A 17,830-nucleotide genomic window follows, 5' to 3' on the forward strand; every position below is an offset into this window, starting at 1 on the left:
GTGAACATGTCAAACTTGTAAACTAGATCATAAGGCTAAGATAATATAATAAAAGACAAATAAAAAAAAATACAAAATCTAATTCTCAACCAACTCAACATACAAGGATGAAATTAAAAAAAAAAACAATTAACAAAAAAGATAAAAAAAACACCTATAAACCCAGGCAAGCTCACCAAATCCTGCAACCTGAATCATACGAATGTGAGAGAATAATAGAAGATGAAATGGAAAAAAATTATGAAGTTCAAATCTAAAACCAACTTATTATAAAAAAAAAAATTAATTAAAAAATTCTAAAAAAAAATTTGAGTTAATTTAAACTAATTTGTTAAATTAGTAAATATGTCATGATGTTGGAATAATTATATAAAAAATCAAAATAAAATAACAAAACTTAATTTCATAAAAATCTACCAAGCAAAAACCCTCATTATTGCAAAGACAAAGGATTAAATTAAAAAATGATGACCAAAACATAAATATATCAAAAGAACAAAAAAAATCAAACCAAATCAATGACCCTACAGTAAATTCAAGAGAAGGATTAGATTGGGTTTTTTTTTTTAATATTGAAATTCAATTAATCCCAGAGAAAAAAGAAGTACCAAGGACTGGAGAGGTCTGCAATGATGAGAATGCAGTTTTTTTTGTATAACCTTTTTCCATTTTTTCCGGCGAACACTATCATCCAACCAAAGCTTCCATTAGTCATGACAACAAAAAGAACAGAAACTGTAGTTTTTTTTTTTCAGGATTAGCCACTCTACGCAGCAAGAAAGAGACCACTTCAACTCTAATTGGTCATTGGTCAGGTTAGAATTTATTTTTTAAAAATTATTAATTTAAATTTTATAAATTTTAGTGTTAAAACTTTACATTAATATTAATTTTAAAACTCATAAAATTAATTAAAATACACCTAAACTGACCATAACACATTATAAAAACAATTCCTATTTAAAATTTTGATGTCACTCACACTAATGCTTATCACATTCCACATAGGACAACAAGATTACAGTTTACTTGCAACTGTCTATGTAATAACCCAATTTTGGGTTAGAAAATATTAATAATTAAATATAAGATGAACATTTTTAAGTGTGAAAATGAAGTGGACTATGTTCTATCAAGTTTCAAGGATTACAACATATTTTCATAGACGAGACACTTGAAATAATCCTTGACCATCCATGGATTTAACTACAGCATTTATAATACGCAATTTTTCTGTTACTTTTACAGAATTCACTCTTATATCATACTAAATACTAAATTTATGGTAAATTATTTATGTCAACGTCATTATTTAAATATATCTTAGCACTTACATACACTCATCACTACATTTTATGATATTTTTATTAATAGGTGATATTTTTTATATCAATTTGCTTTTCAAAAACATAATTTTAAAATTTTAGATTGATACAGACAGGGTAAGGTTTGGGCCATAGATTGAAAGGGCTTATCTAAAATATTTAAACAGAACAATTTGAAAAGTCAACGAATCTTTAATTGAGTTTGCCCTAATCAATTGGGGTTTTTTTAACCTAGATTTTAAACTAGGATAAATGAAAATTAAAAAGCTTTTCCAATACACACCAAGCCAGTCAAACTACACAGAGGATGGATGACACAGACTCCCTTTTCTACTATTACCCTCTTCCCAAAAAGAAAACCCTCCGTTTCTTCTTCACCTAATCCAGTGACAATCAAAACACAATCGCCGCCGCCAGCGCCAGCGCCGACACTATCAGCACTAAAAACACCACCGAGAGAAATCCAAAACCCATAAGCAAATCAGTTGAAATCGAAGAGGAAGACTTTACCTTCTACTACTACCCTCTTCCCTGACACAAGGCCTCCTCTACCCCTCCCTCTCTCAATACACCACTCAAGAATAACAAAACCACCAAGACAATGGACTCCCACGTGTCACTCGCATCCTTCACATGCAGGGACACACTAATTATGATCTTACGAAAGCTCGGAGCTCGAGACTTGGCACGTGCGAGCTGTGTTTGCAAGCTGTGGAGAGACATGGCTTCTGATGATGCGATTGTGAGGCCTGCGTTTATGGAACCATGGAAGTTGAAGGAGATAGTGGGGGAGCCTGTGTCTGGGAATTTTTGGAGAGAGAATGGGATTTGGAAGTTTGCTATTTCACATAAGATTGCTAGAGGAGATTCTGTTACTAGTCTTGCTAAGAAGTATTCTGTTCAGGTAATTAATAAAGTTGAATGCTTTTTGGTCACTGGGTTTCTTGTTATATGTTCGTTGCTGTTTGTTGATTTGGGGGGAAGAAAGTGGTTTTTGGTATGCGGGAATCTTGGGATATGCTTATTTTGCTTGTAGAATTGGATAAAATGAGTGGTTTTTGCCATGTTTGTGGTGTGCTTGTTTTCTTCTTTCTTTTTTTGTAGAATTGGAGATGATTCTGTTTTTCTTGTTGTATCATTGCTTTGTTTGTAGAGTTGGAAAGGTTTGTGCTTTGTAGGCAGTGGAGTTTTTGCTGTATGATTGCTCTGTATCTGGTTATTGAGAAATGGGAAGTGGAGGTTTCTGTCCTCTATCACTTCATTTGGTTGATAGGACAGTGTCATGTAATGCCACTTGAAGCTTGTACTGCATGATTTTGGTTCTGTTCTTCTTTCTAGATTGTTAATGAGTTAATTATGATTTAAAAAAAAAAAAAAAAAACTGGCAAGCTAGCATGTGCAAAAAAAAATTTAGAAAATAGCGCAGCTAGAAAAACCGCAGTTCCTACCTGCAAGTTATTAAAAAAAGGCAGCTGGGAACTGTTATTTTTATAGAAACTGCTGGTGGGAATTGTGTTTTTATTTTTTAAATAGCACAACCAATTTTAAGTGTAAAGGTGTCTTTTTTTAGGGTGTGTTAGATTATGTTGGCACGCTGAATTTTTCAAAATAAAAAAATTCTTCAAATTAATTATTTTGTAATGTTTTTATACTGTTTTGATGTTAAAAATAAATTTTAAAGAATAAAAAAACTTATTTTAATGTATTTACAAGCAAAAAAACACTTTAAAATGCCAAACACAACCAACATACCGCAGATCCTACTGCAGTTCCCAACTGCGGGAGCTGCTGTAATTCGCAGGCTGTGCTATTTCTTATTTGAACTATGGAGTCTTTTGTTGTTGATTTATGATATAAGCTTCAAAGTAAATGCACTGAACATTTATAAATATTTTCTTTGCTTGGAACAGGTTAGGGATATAAAGTTTTTAAATAACATAAGTGACAGTGGCATAAATTCAAGGGAGAGGTTGTTAATCCCCATAATCAATCCAAACAGTCTCATAAATGGGATATGCTACATAGAGTTCGATACCTATGCGAAAAAGGAAGTGTTGGTATTATATCCAGGAGGCCAGCCTGACAAAAAACTAGTGTCAAAGGGATCATCGATTCTGTAAAGAGAAGCATGCAAGTTGATGATGGAACTGCGCAATACTACTGGTCTATTTTGTATTGTAACCCTCGAGACAGAATTTTCAGCAGACCTCAGGCGGGGGAGGGATTCAGGGTTTGGCTAGCTGGAAATCGGAAACATGCTGTGCACCGAAAAAGTACTGTTCTGAATCAAACCCCTTATATTGTGTGGTTTTTCTTAACCTGTACGATGTAAACAAAAACCAAGTTGTTCCTAGGGATATTTGCTCTCCAAGGCACTCAGAAGACGATGCTAGAACATCGATGAGCCTATGCTGTGGCCAGCTTCCACAGCTCTGGCTTCCTTTCCTATACAGCTTAATGGATCCCGCAAATTTGTAATGCCGTACCGCAACCTGGGATTGCCCTTGTATGGATATATTTTTTTTTATGACATTAGTAGTGAGTTTGTCCAAATTTATATGTGGGAAGTAGTTCATAGTCGCGGGATCATTTGAAGTGATTCTCTACTTTGAGACGATCATCCATTTGGTTAACAAGGATGACCGTCTTCTTCTTCTTCCAAAAATAGGATGACCTTCTGCAACTTGATTTTCACCGCAAATTTTACAGTTGATTTGCAGAAATTCATGTATCCCTGACAATGTATTACTACGTTTTGGGTTTTATTTAACTATATTGTTTGATTATCATGTCATCAACCTCGATTCTTTAGAGCCTTCTACCCTCTCATCTCCTTGCTATTTTCATCTGTCCCATCACAGGACTCCTATTACTTTTCATTTGGTTTTACTTGCGAAAAGATACCATTAATGAAACATTTAGCTGTAATTTAATTGCTATTAACGCGTAATCATCTAACCAGTCTGTGTTGGAGGTTGGAAGGTGGACAGTTCGATCTGAATTTAGAATTTATTTTAAAACATGTTGTTTTGATAACCATATATTAATGTGTTTTGTTTTAAATTTCAAGTTTGATACTCTCATTTATATATATAAAAAAAGTTATGTTCACATTAGTATTTAGAGCCTTATATCTACAAATTATTTTATATTTTTTTTGAGAAAGAAATGCACCCAGAAAAACTATGTCGTTCTTGCATAGAGTACAACAAAACAACATCGGTGTGCTGCGATTTTTGTTTTTATCCTGCAATTTCTTAAAAATCTACTAGATATATACAACTGTCAGGTTATGTCTGATAGTGTCTTAGCACTTCAATTACTGACTACAGAGTTGTTTCTTCATCAAATCAAAGACTAAAGGCATCTAGCCAGCTAGGACCGGCCATGACCATGATCCCACCTGGAATATCATTCACAGTGCGGGAGAGGTCTCCAGAAGTGTTTGATCTCGAGCACAGAGGTCTCGTACCGATCTCACTTAGTTTGAGAAAGATTAAGAGGGATCGAGAGATGGGCGATGACAGGTTCATTGATGCTGTGCTTGATACGACAAGGTCTCTGAACTTCCAAGCCATCGACGACGTTAATGAGTTAAAGAAAGGGTGATCATATCCTTTGCGCAAGCAAACTAGGGTTCTACAGCCATCATGGTCAGTTTCCCTTTCCTTTCCTTCGACATGCATGAATCATGATGTTTAGTTTGTTTGCTTGAGTCTCGATCGGGGCCTTATTTAACTATAAATTTCTATAGTTTTTCTTATAGTGTTAGTTGAGCTATCATTGACAAAATTGTTTAAAGTATTTTTAGTCTACAGTTAGGCTACTTTCGGAGCAACTTGAAAAAGATTTAAGAAGGGAAACACTTGTATTCTAAAAGGAATTTGTTAGAAAAAAAATCATGGGAGGTTGGTAGGAAGGTAGAAATGGTGGAAGACGACTCTCTTTTATATTAAATTACTCTTACAAGAGAGAGTTTCATGGACTTTGACATCCATTACAATATTCACAACATGTTTATTTATACTAGTGTAGGGCTAATTCTAGATATTGGATAATATTTTATTAATTTTCTACATACATATGCATAGAATAACTAAAATAATACCATGAAAGTAAGCTTCAAAATTAATTCAACACTCTCCCTTAATTTTGAAAACCTTGCAATCCTTGAGTTTTGAAAATATATTGGAGGATCATTTTGGTGTGGTTGATGCACCTTTTTTATCTTTGTATATGACAAAATTTCAATGTTTTTTTTTTTTTTTTTTTTAGGATAATCACACTGTTACCACCATTTTTTTGAATCTTTCATCTTATGAAGAACTTTCTCCCATCTTTATCTTAGCCAATCTTTTTATCATGGCTATCTAATGATATTTCATTGTCATCTCTTCAATCCATTTTTCTTTGATAGTTGTATTTGTTTGAACATAGCTACTTGGGCATTTTTATATGTTGTTGTTGCATTTCTCGAGCCAAACTTCTCTTTAAAGATTTGTCTCTTCGAATAGCCATTTTATTTGGCTCATTCTTCATTTCATCTTATTACGATTTCTTTGTTATTTCCATCAGTTTTTATAGAAAAAACACTCTTTCTTCTTCTTGTCTCTTATATCACTTTTCTTTTCTTATAAAAGTTATATTTTTCTAGTTATTTTATTTTGGCCTATTCATGTTAGGTTGTGCTCTTCTTCTTATCATAACTTTTTAGCCATTTTCCATCCCTTTCTTTAGATAAAGCCCCCCACTCTTTTTTTTGTTTTTTATATATTTTTTTCAGGTCTATTTGAAAATATAGTTATTATTACTTTTCAAAGTACTTTTCACTTGAAAATACATCAAAATAATATTTTTTTTTTAAAAAAATTATTTTTGATATTAATGCATTAAAATAATTTTAAAACACTAAAAAAATATAAATTTAAAATAAAAAGATAAAAAAAAATTATTTTTTTTTCAAATGCCCTTTTAAAACAAAAAAACATCTCTTTTATTATATTGAACTAGCTCTATTCTAAAACACTATACTAGATCAAATTAGCTTATTAAAAAAAACATAAAAAAGGAAAGCATGGCATAACAAGCATCCCATTCATATCATATTTTACTCTCGTAATAGAGAAAGATCTATAGACTTCGAGTAAGATTACTGGAAAATATTTATTTTAGTTTATATAAAATTCTAGATATTAATAATCATATCTACATACATTAAACACTTTTAATGTAGACTTCAAAATTAATTCCAACAAAATTTTCTGAGAGGTAAATAAAAAGAAAAGGTTTCTATGTAGTGAACATAGGATAGGAATTAATACATTTTGTTTCATATATATGGTACCACACAACATGGCTTGCCTTTGCATTCTCTGCGTTGAAGCAAATTCAAGTTTCTCATGTTTTACATTGTCTGATTACATAAGAGTGCATTTATTACATTAAATTAATTTATGCGCTTTAATCATGCATTTCAATATTGGTAAGCAAGATAGGCTGACAAGCACACCTTGACAAAGTGATTGGATGACCCTATTGGCAATTGAACCTCAACAATGAAGGTTGTTAACCTGCTATTTCCTTGTGTTTCTTTCTTTCTTGTTTTGTATACAGGTGACAGATATAAAATTTTCTGCCACCAAAGTTAAAATTACCGCGAAAAGGAGAAGTATCTGTGGTGGAATTAGTAGCGAAATTTTGCGAAGCTTAAATGGTTTTGGATGAGGAAGGGCTTGATGCAGAAGAGGAGTTGAACAATGCTAGCTCCTTCTCCTGCTGTTCCTTGAGAAAGCTCTGCGCAGTTGCTGTCACAATTTTAAAGAAGAAGGTTGTGAGCATGAGCAATATGACCGTGTTCCATATTGAAGCAAATGAGAAGTCCCATTTTCCCACCTGAAGAAAAAAAAAAAAAAAAAAAAGTCACTTAGTGCACATAAGAACATGCACACAACCATGGAATCTTGAAATCGCATAAAATTGCATAACTAGATCAGTTAAGCATTGCATCTTGAAATGCCCCTGGGTAAAGAGCATCTTAAGACTAAATGTTTCTATGCAACTCTGAGAATTCGTCCACATGGGCAGCATGCACACACAAACACATGGTGAATAATGTAACGCATATCATGCTTAAAAGTGCAAGCAAACCTCTGCAATCAAGGATATATAAATTTATGTCCATAACTATGCTTTGAACGTTGCATAATCAAGGACTAGAATCAAACTCTGTGCTTTGATGCTGATGCCAAAGCACAATGGAAACCAATGTAGGTAAATATGTATTCGGATTCTATAAGACATCTCACCACAACATTTGAAACTGTAGGTGTGGGTGCCATATACTTGTTTCTAATAATTTGTAATTTTGCAACGAGTTTTGGCAGAACTGTAGCAAGTCCAGGGACAAAGCTGAGCAATCGAATCATCTCATTTTCTATCAAGTCAAGGAGTTGATGGTTGCATACTGAGATGATAAAAGCTGTCTGCAACAATAAAAACAACATAACAAATGTCAACTGACAACCAAATAAAAATGAGAACACAAAAAATCAGGAAAAACTTAGAACCTGCAGCAACCACCAATTGGATATGATACAATGTGCTCGCATAAGTAGCACATGCATCATATCAAGTAACGCGAGAAAATAGAGCATTGCAAACCTGAATGTGGGTTTTGATGATTGCCTTTCCAGTCAATGTTGCGAGGAAGAACTTCCAAAATGGAATTCCAAATTGCCCACACAAGATACCTGCAAGGTCAAAAAGAGGATTTGGCACCTGCAGCATACCATTTTATCAGGAAATTGCAAATTCAACTACAGTGGTGAGGGCTAAGCCATCAGATTGTTGATTAAAAAGATTTTTCATGACAGAATATGGCCAGAACTCAACAATTGCATTTAGGAAAGAATGGGGAGTAGAGGCATGAATACTTGCAACAGCCAACATGGGAAAGAATTTCTGCTAAGTATATCCTATATAGACAAGAAAAAAAAAATCCATATATGCAAGGAGCATAATCTGTCTTATTTCAATTTTCCTCTATGACGACAAAGTACATCACTTTATGAGTTCAATCAGGCAGAATAACTGAAGCAGCAACTCTCATGCTAGAAAAGGAGATCATCATTATGATTTCAAGGTCTCGTTACAAAAAGAAAGAGAGAAAGTTACCGAAGCCAGAACTAGAATAGTGAAGAAGTTCATATACTGCAAATGTGAAAGGAGCCAGTTCTTAATCTGTTTCATTTGAGTGGCCATGATTGTGTTATCTTCTTCTGAAGAAGATTCAAATTCTTTCATGACTTCCAACTTGCTACCTGACATGCTAGCTGAGCACACATTTCAAGAAAAACTAAATAATTAAAATCATAGAGCAGTGAAATGAGCAATGCCTGCTACCTTGTAGCTACAACAAAATGATCATGCAATTCATGCCATGCAGTTCAGATAATAGAATATGTTAACAGGGGCTGAATTCCCTTCACTTGTGAGTGCCAAGAAACTCACAGGAAGATAAAATATTCAATAGAGACCAGTAATATACCTAGGCACAAAATGAAGCACCTTAGGTCCAAAATAAGCTAAGCCCAACAATTACCAACCGATCAAATTTAATATTTCACCATGCTAATTCCCCCAATCATTCTTGTAAGAATATTATGTGCACAACCTCCCAACATAAAGGCATTCTTGTCTATAGTGTCACTCAAATCTTATATTCACACAACAATAGTTATTACTACTAACGAATCCCAGTCAACTCAAACTCACCAATTTGGGCACTTGAAACAACATTGAAAATTCATAATAAATTAAGCAACACTAGTCATAAAAGATAAAGAGCAAAGAATATGCTGCAGTGGATCAAAGCATTCATGGAAAAATAATCCAAGCATTTGATCTCCTCATACCTAACTTTAGTTTATATTCATTAAGAAAATTCCAACATCTAGGGCATATGAGTGCAGACCACAAGCACACAAACATGGAAAGGGAAAATCATTCTTCAGACATTAGTATAAAGATATGAATCAGTATATTACCAGCTCTAGATATGAAATATGGAGGAAGCTCCCCTAGTGCAGTTCCAATGCCCCACAAAACAGCCTCAAGTTGAATTTGAGCCAAAATGCTGGTCAGTGGAATTCGGGAGCCTTGCAGTGATGAATACATTGGAGGCCCAAAAGCACTGCAGTTTCTGTCCAGCCATGAAGGACCACTATGCAGTTGAATCGTATCATATACAGAGCTTTTTATATCAACGCGGCCACACTTTACAGCTTTAATTGTGAATAGAGCAATATGTGGACCTAAATACAGAACAAATGTATGCAGACCTGATCCTGCAGGACATGAAAAGTTTCAACGTTACAAATACTTTCCAGGTAAAATCACCTGAACATGATCTTATTAGAAAACAAGAAAAGAATCCAGTTCTTGTGGCAATATTTGTTGCTTAATCAGAAATAGAACAGAGTTTGTTGGCCAAAAATTCCTTGTAAAATGTTGAACTTCTCCATGGTACATGCTAGCTAAGTAGCTCAACATATAGCCATGGATGAATCTAAACTTTGAAGCTCACATCTTTGAAACTTCATGTACATTATCATGCATGCATCAAGTTCATTATCATCTCTAGCTGACATGCATTACTCTTTGCCAACCTTAGTTTTCTTTCCAAGCAGGAGTACTCAAAAGTGTCAAATCTTATCTTGATTTACTATTCCCATACAACATAAGTAACCAGTAAACCTTTGGAAAAAAGTTCCTTTCCATGTGTTTCAAGTCCACAAGAGAGTGTGCACAAGAAAGGCAATGCACAACAGAATTAGAGATAAACTTTAATTCAGAAGTATGAATTGCAATGATAATCCCTATGAATCATCTGGCCAAAATCATGAAGAAACAAAAAATAAGAAAGCAAGAACAGTTCTTTTACCTAGACCAATTGACGATGCTACACCAAGTGCCAACCACCAGAGTCCAAATCGAAGATAATTAACAAGTTCAAGGACATGCTGTAGTATCAACAAGGTACAAACTTGAAATCAGAATAAGAACACAGCCTTTCATTTCTATTTGAAAAAGGAAGCATTTTATGAAAGGGGAATAAGCTTAAATTCACAAATCAAAAACACCTGCCAGGTAATACTTTCTAGCAAGATCAACAATCCATTCTAGCATTTTCAGCAAACTTATCACCACTAGTTATATTTTCATGAACAGGTTGATGGACATGCTGCAGTATTAACTAGGTACAAAATTGAAATCAGACAGCTTTAAATTTTTACTAGAAAAAGGAAGCATTTTACAAATGAGGAAATAAGCACATAAAAAAAAAACCACAGGAAAAAAAAAAAAAAAAAAAACACCGGCACTCAATAAAATCCACAAAAATCGTGTTACCTCCTGATAAGGGCCATCTATTGTGATGACTAGAATCCCAATAGTTCCTATAAAGACACTAGTCAGAAGCAAAAGCCAGCCATTTTTTGCAAACAATCTCTGGACAAATTGAGCTATAGCCAATACAAAATATGCAAAGGTCTTTATAGGCTGTGTTGCTAACGTTAGATTCTCTAATTCTTCTCTTTGCTTCTCTCTAATTCCTGTAAAACATAAACAAACAAAAAGATGAACCTTCAATATACATTTTTTTTAAAAAAAAAAAAAACTAAACTAAAAATGTCAAAAACCCTTCGAAAAAAAGTTTCTTAATTCCCTAAACTCTAGGCAAGTAAAATAAAGAGAAAAGAAAAGAAAAGAGCCCTTTAATTCATTTTATGAAAATATTAAATAAAATTCGCAAAACCACCAAAAGTTTCTTAATTTCCATCACTGATGCATTAACTAAGCTCTAAAAACCACAAAAATTCATTTTTCAAAAAAACGCACAAAGAAATCCCAACAAGTCCATTAAATTTCTAATGAACCAAGCAGAGAGTCAATAACGAACCAGCAAGTACTTTACTTACTACAAATTGACATATTGTTGATGTCCTGCTCTTGTGTTTTCGGGATCTCCATTAATTGAAGGGGAGAACGTAAATTAACCGCTCTTTCTTTCTCTTTCACTCTCCTGGACAAAAAAAATCGATACCTTCTCAAATTCTACGTGTTGTCGTTCTGAATTTATGAAGGGATAGAGCCTTGAGAAGCGAGAAATTGGACGGTGTTGGAGAAGGAGCAAAGCAACCTTCTGCTGGAACTTTTAAAAGAAGAAAGCAACATCAGCGTGATGGAGACATCGACAGAGACAGAGACGGTCGGTTTGTGTTTGGGATTGCTTATGCTTTTGTTTTGGTGCTTTTTAAATAAAGTTTGTTCAAAATTTTTTTAAATATATTAAAATAATATTTTAATTTTTAAAATTTATTTTATATATTAGCAAATCTAAAATTATAAAAAAAAAATTAAAAAAATAATAATAACATTATGATTAGAAAAATCCAGTTTCAAATAAAATTCAATCCAATAAGCTTTGAATTAATAAGTTATTTCATTGAATTTATAAAACTATATTTTCTCTAATTAATAAACATTTCCACTTTGTACATTAAAAAAAAAAATTGATTTTAAATAAAAAGTTCTTTGTTAGAGTTGTGCCATTGTGAATTTATTGGGATTGGCCCATGAATCCCATAAATGTTTTTAATATTAAAAGGACTCATTAATTAGTATTAAAAATATAAACTATAAGAATTACGTTGCAATTAACTTTTTAAATAAAAACTTCAGAGTAACAGAAAGCAATATTCTATTTCAATTGAAAAATCAAATTCAACCGAATTGAATTATTATTTTTTATTTTAAATTTTATTTTTAACAAATCTGATTAATTTTCAGCTTGGTTTATAATATTTTTATTATGTTTTCATGTAATAACTTATAGCCTATACCCAGTGCCTGCTTGAGATTTTTAACCAATTCAATTTTTTTTTTTAGCCAAACATCCTAACTTTGGTTTTGTTTAATATTATAGTTCAATGTATTTTTAATTTTTTTTTAAAAAAAACTTTTTAGTTTTAAAAGTAATTTTTTGATATTTTAGATTGTTTTAATATGCTGAAGTTTAAAAATAAATTTTAAAAATAAAAAAATTATTATTTTGATATATTTTTAAGTAAAAAGATATTTTAAAAAATAATTTTTGTCACATTTCCAAACAATCCTTTATCTATACTCATACGTGTACAAGAGTTTTTTATGGTCTACTACATTTTATCTTATTAGTAATGAATATTTATTTTTTTTATTGATTTTATGAAGATAAAATGACTTTCCAGCTCTTTTGTAAAAAAAGTAAAATGATAAAATTTAATGGTATAAATACCTTGAATCACCCAAATAAATATTTATAATTTTTTCTATTCTCAGCATATATATGTAACACTATTTTTTTTATAAAGTATTTATTTCATATCAAAACAAGAATAAACAATATTCTTATTAGGATTTAATATTTTTTTTGCATATTTATTTCACTTTATCTCTACAAATATACCAATTTAAGCATATAAAAGTATCTAAATACACTAAAAGAGAATTGTTTTGGAAGTACTGGGATTTCTACATTAAATTACTATTTTTTTAATTATAAAAAATATATCAAATAACAAACTTGATTAAACTCATTATCTAACTATTAAAATACTTTATTTCTAAACATTTATTTTGGAATATCATAAATGTCTAAGCCACATTTCGTCTTGTACTTGTATTTAAATTCTCATGCCTTTAAATTATTTTGTGAAATTTTACTTATAAAAAAAATATTGATTGTCTTTTTATAATTTATATGAGTTGGTTCAAGTCATTTGGGTCAAAAGAACGACTCTATATTTATATAATTATCAGATATGATTTGAGGTTTGATTTGATAAAGTATATAAGTTATTGGAATTTCAAGGCAATCTAGGTTTTTTTTTTATTATTTAAAACGAGATTTTTTTTTTTAAAAAAAAAAAATCTTGATTTTAACATGACAAGATTTAGCCAACTTAATTAGTTAACGATTCAACTAGTTAAATTACTCAAAAAGTTTCACTGAGTCAATATTAAAACTAGTTTCAGTTAAAAATTAACCTAAATCAGGGTCTACATGGATTTGTTTAAGTCAACACACTAGATGAACCGTGCCTAGTAACGAAAATATTCGGTTTAGACCAGGTTATGTTTTTGATAAGTTCGATTAACCGAAAACGGAATCGAAATATTGAAAACCGAAACCGAAAGCCGATAGCTCACCCCGGCGGGCACGCATCAAAAGTGGTATAACGTGTCAAGAAAAAGAGAAGAGACTGACTGTTGAAAATCTAGTCCAACCTCAAACAGTGTTAGATTCGCTTACAAGATATCAACGGTGGAGAAGTCGGTCTCCTAAAAAAGCAAAAAGAAGTGAACAAGAAGAGAGAATTTAGTTCAGAAGAAATCCGAAAGACGGGGAGAGAGTGCCTCTTGTTACAGACTCTCTCTCTCTCTCTCTCTCTCTCTCTGGTGCGTAAAGGCAAAGCTGGTGGCAAATTCTGATACACTTTTCACAAGGTTTCGCTACTATATCTCTGATTATCTTTTTACATGTGCTTTCGGCTGTGTGTGGTGTGAAACCATCAAAATGTGAACATTTTCTTACACTTTTATGCATAGCTAGGCACAAATACATGTGCTTTCGTGTTAAAGACTTTGGTTTTGAAGTGGGTTTTTTATTTAAATGGGAGCTAGTTGGTCATTACCTTCATTGTCTCTGCTAAATTTGGTTTAGCATTAGTAGAATGATTCTTTTTTTTTTTGTTTTAAATTAGTAAATTCAATCAAGAAAAGGTTAATCTTTGCTGTCAAGGGAAGGTTTGAAGAGAGTGGAGTAGTCCTTTATGTTAGCTAGAATTGCTTCAATTTTTTATTTTTTTTGATCAACTGGGACAAGATAAGAATTATAGGATTTTGTCAAACATAAAGGATGTGATTGTGGAGTGTGGAATGTGAAAAAGGGATGGTCTTTTTTTTTTTTCTCGGGAAAGAAGAGAGCATAGGATTTTGCAATATGTGTATATTGGTGTTGTGGAAATTAAGAGTTTCTTTGGCACCGGTTTATTAGTTTAGAGTAGCAATTTAAGTTTCCGGGACAGGATTTTTGTGGTTGCAATCGTATAACATGAAGGGAAGTTTCAAGGTATTAAGAGGGGATGACAAAAGTTCTGGTTTATAATGTATATGAAGGGAGAAGATTGTGTGGGGATTTTGTTGTTGCAAGGAAAGGGAGATTGTGAGTTAAATCTGTTGGTTTTTTTTCTGTTTTGTACTTTATATGCTTGTAATAGTCTTTGTTCCAATAACTATTTATGCTTGTAAATAGTTTTCTTTGTCTAAACTTCTGCCAACTGTAATGCTCTATACATCACATATTCATATATTATCATTATCTTCATTGGCATTAAAATTGAAGAAATATTAGTATTACTAGGTTTCTGATTCTATTTATTTATGTGTGTGTTCTTCGTCTGAGGTCTATGCTATCTTAAATTTGTTGTTTTGAGGATACCCACTTAACCTATATTTATTTTCAAACGCATTTGCTTATGTGAGAGAGACTTTTGTTTTGAGTTGAGTTTTAGAGTAGATGGTTTTTTCGCTGGAGCTAGGAGATTGTTGGAATCATTGTCTCTTCTAAATTTAGCAATGGCACCTAGAGAATAAGGGAGGAAATTAAAGAAAACAGGGTTGTACTAAAGAAGCAGAAGGTGGGTAAATTATGGAGGAAAAGCAATTGGAGAAGCTTAAGGGAGTGGGAGAGAAGAAGGAACAGGAGGAGGAGTCGGGTATAGTTAGGTTGGTTCGAAAAGACTTTTGTTTCAGCAGTGGAGATTTCTATTTTTTCAACTATTTCCTTCAATTCTGGCCTCCCAATCTTAATGCCAAAAAGTTTGAGCACATGATGCTACTGTAGTTGCTTAAACAGGGTCATTCGTAACCTGAGAAAAAGATTGGTTGTGGGATCCATGCTTTCAGTGTCCATTTTCATCCAGTGCAGAAGAGTTGGCGCTTCTTCCAAGGCTTTGTTGATGTTCCCAGTTTCCTGAAGAGCGTGGATAATATTCTTCCCTTGCCAAAGGACATGAAAATAAATTCTGATGCTAGCACATATTTAGGTTGTGGTAAGGATCACAAAAGGATAGGTGGTGGTGTAGGAAGATGTAAACCTAGAAACTGATCATTTCCTTTGATTTACCTTGGGGGAGAGGTTTCGTAGCAGCAAAATGAGGGTTGCTGTCTTCAACTTCCCCTTGTCTGCATGTCGATGTGCTTTTATAAATAGATTCCATGTGGCATTAAGTGGTTTCAGTATGTTCCTATGTACCTCGATAAAATCTTTTGATTCACTCCCCCCCCTCCCCTCTTTGTGAGTGCGCGCGCGCACGCATGCACCTGTGTTTTTTTATGGACACTCATATGCCTTTAGCTTCTTCACTCTCTTGTCCTGAATGAAAATAATGATGTATCCAGTCTCATGTATGTTATTATGTGAATAAACATGATGTGTTGACTTTTGTGAATTTTAACTTGCTCCAATGCATACTCTGTTCGTTCATTATCTTGTTGATCATATTCATTTTGGATCACAATTTAACTATTAACCTTAATGCTCCTTCATTCCCAACACACTCATGCATGTGGACATATTTGGCTACTTGATCTTTTGAGTCTGTCATGTTGCAATGATCAAGTTATGTGATTTACATTATTACTTACTAAAGGTAACATTTGTTCATATTTCATCTATTCTGTGTTAGTAAGATATTGTACACACAGTTAGTAATTATTGCACATCTTGGATGGATTTATACTTATGAACAAGATGTGAATTTACCCAATTTGGAATTTGAAATCTCCAACTAGTCTATGCTCAGCTTTTGCTGCACCATCAAAGTGCATGTGTACTGGGAAGCTGTGCATAACTGTAAGCCTGTTATCAAGAATGCAGTGCCCTAATGCTCCTCTATCACTGTCGTTCAGGTATCATGGATCTTCAATTGCCAATGGAAAAGGTATCTTTTGGCCTAAATTCCACTGAGGAAAATAACAAGATAAATGTTGCTCTTGTGGCAACTGGCAGTTTCAATCCTCCAACTTTTATGCACCTGCGAATGTTTGAGCTAGCAAGAGATGCATTACAGTCAGAGGGATTCCATGTCATTGCAGCATACATGTCGCCTGTTAGTGATGCATACAAGAAAACAGGCCTTGTATCTGGGGATCATAGGTTGCAGATGTGTCGCTTGGCCTGTGAAACTTCAGATTTCATAATGGTTGATCCATGGGAGGTAAACCAAAGCACTTTCCAACGTACTTTGACTATTTTACAAAGAGTAGAGGGTTCATTTACTAATGGCAATAAGATGTCCAGAGAATCAATTAGGGTCATGCTTGTTTGTGGTTCTGATTTGCTCCAATCATTTAGTATTCCTGGGTTTTGGATTCGTGATCAGGTGAGAACCATATGCAGCAACTATGGTGTGGTCTGCATATGTAGAGAAGGGCAAGATGTTAACAAGATTATATCTGATGATGAAATTTTGAATGAAAACAAGGGTAATATCAGAGTTACAAATGATCTTGTTCCAAACCAGATCAGTTCAACAAGAGTTAGGGAATGCATTTCAAGAGGGTTGTCCATAAAGTACTTAACTGCAGATGGAGTGATTGATTACATTAGAGACAAAGGTTTGTACCGGAACCAAGAGGACAAAAAGGATGATTTCTAATCATATCACAGCTTTGTTCATCAACTATATGTAAGTCCATATTTTGAGCAGTCATAATTACTTGATAGACGAAGCACCGAAACAGGAAAATACATCCGTAAGTTTGGTTTGTTCTGATTTATCACAATCTAAATTAATCTGTTCTTTTGATTCCTATTTTCGTACAAAGAAATATCATCCCCCCTGTCATGTTATGTTTAATGCTATGGTTGATCCTTTTCTGCTTGTTTGAATATGGGGGTGTTCTTCGTTTGTGTCATTCTCCTCTGTTCCGAGTCGAATAATCAAACTCAGTTCATGCTGTTTTCTGGATTCCTTGTTATTAAGATGAACTCGTCAGGATTCAGTTGATTAACCCGCAAGTAATTCTGACCAAGGTCAATAGTTTAGTCTCAAAATGAGACCACTTGTGTTGAATTCTCTACAGCTAAATGACCATCTTAAGATAAGGCATTCTGGAGCCAACTCATCCATCAATCTGGATGTAGATGGCTTCGAAGTGTTCTTCTTTCCCGGTTAAAGTTTTGGATAAGAAAAGAATTACGCGTGTTGAATGACGAAAGGTCCATGGATTCAAGAACTGGGAATTCTAAGATATACGTCTGGAGAATTGTATGCATCCCATACAGCAGCAGCCTAGACCCGTATTGACCAGGACCAGCTTCTCTTTTCCACGACCCCGTCAAGGTGCCTAAATCGAAGACTAAAAGACTCAAAATCACAGTTTGACTGGCTTGGTGATTT

General features: G+C 33.3%; 2 protein-coding genes and 1 pseudogene across 3 annotated transcripts; 2 read left to right on the top strand and 1 right to left on the bottom strand.

The window, feature by feature from the left end:
- The first annotated feature begins 1,580 nt into the window (after positions 1-1,580).
- On the top strand, positions 1,581-4,114 carry LOC118045092 (F-box protein At1g55000-like; annotated as a pseudogene).
- Positions 4,115-6,635: 2,521 nt separating this feature from the next.
- On the bottom strand, positions 6,636-11,620 carry LOC118045083 (vacuole membrane protein KMS1). Its single transcript, XM_035053612.2, has 8 exons — positions 11,303-11,620; positions 10,734-10,936; positions 10,267-10,345; positions 9,371-9,670; positions 8,499-8,656; positions 7,986-8,102; positions 7,631-7,807; positions 6,636-7,217 (listed from the first exon to the last, which is right to left on the bottom strand). The coding sequence occupies exons 1-8, from the start codon at positions 11,352-11,354 to the stop codon at positions 7,032-7,034; spliced, it is 1,272 nt and encodes a 423-aa protein (XP_034909503.1). The 5' UTR covers positions 11,355-11,620; the 3' UTR covers positions 6,636-7,031.
- A 1,895-nt stretch (positions 11,621-13,515) lies between these two features.
- Positions 13,516-17,242, top strand: LOC118045070 (nicotinamide/nicotinic acid mononucleotide adenylyltransferase). Of its 2 annotated transcripts, XM_073409528.1 has the most exons (3): positions 13,516-13,871; positions 16,338-16,645; positions 16,811-17,242. In XM_073409528.1, the coding sequence occupies exons 2-3, from the start codon at positions 16,343-16,345 to the stop codon at positions 17,084-17,086; spliced, it is 579 nt and encodes a 192-aa protein (XP_073265629.1). In that variant the 5' UTR covers positions 13,516-13,871; positions 16,338-16,342; the 3' UTR covers positions 17,087-17,242. The 2 variants fall into 2 exon arrangements, with proteins under 2 accessions (XP_073265629.1, XP_034909483.1); XM_035053592.2 differs by having other exon boundaries at positions 13,520-13,871; positions 16,338-17,242.
- The last annotated feature ends 588 nt before the right edge of the window (positions 17,243-17,830 follow it).

Source organism: Populus alba, chromosome 5 (genome assembly GCF_005239225.2).
Source record: "Populus alba chromosome 5, ASM523922v2, whole genome shotgun sequence".
NCBI classification, from domain to species: Eukaryota; Viridiplantae; Streptophyta; class Magnoliopsida; order Malpighiales; family Salicaceae; genus Populus; species Populus alba.

Bases quoted from the DNA above. Each gene is read 5' to 3' on its own strand.
- LOC118045083 (XM_035053612.2), bottom strand. From the start codon at position 11,354: ATGGAGATCCCGAAAACACAAGAGCAGGACATCAACAATATGTCAATT. The intron at 9,671-10,266 runs GTAAAAGAACTG...CATGTCCTGCAG, and splicing joins AGCATCGTCAATTGGTCTAG to GATCAGGTCTGCATACATTT. The intron at 7,808-7,985 runs GTTTGCAATGCT...TTATTGTTGCAG, and splicing joins TCATCAAAACCCACATTCAG to ACAGCTTTTATCATCTCAGT.
- LOC118045070 (XM_035053592.2), top strand. From the start codon at position 16,343: ATGGATCTTCAATTGCCAATGGAAAAGGTATCTTTTGGCCTAAATTCC.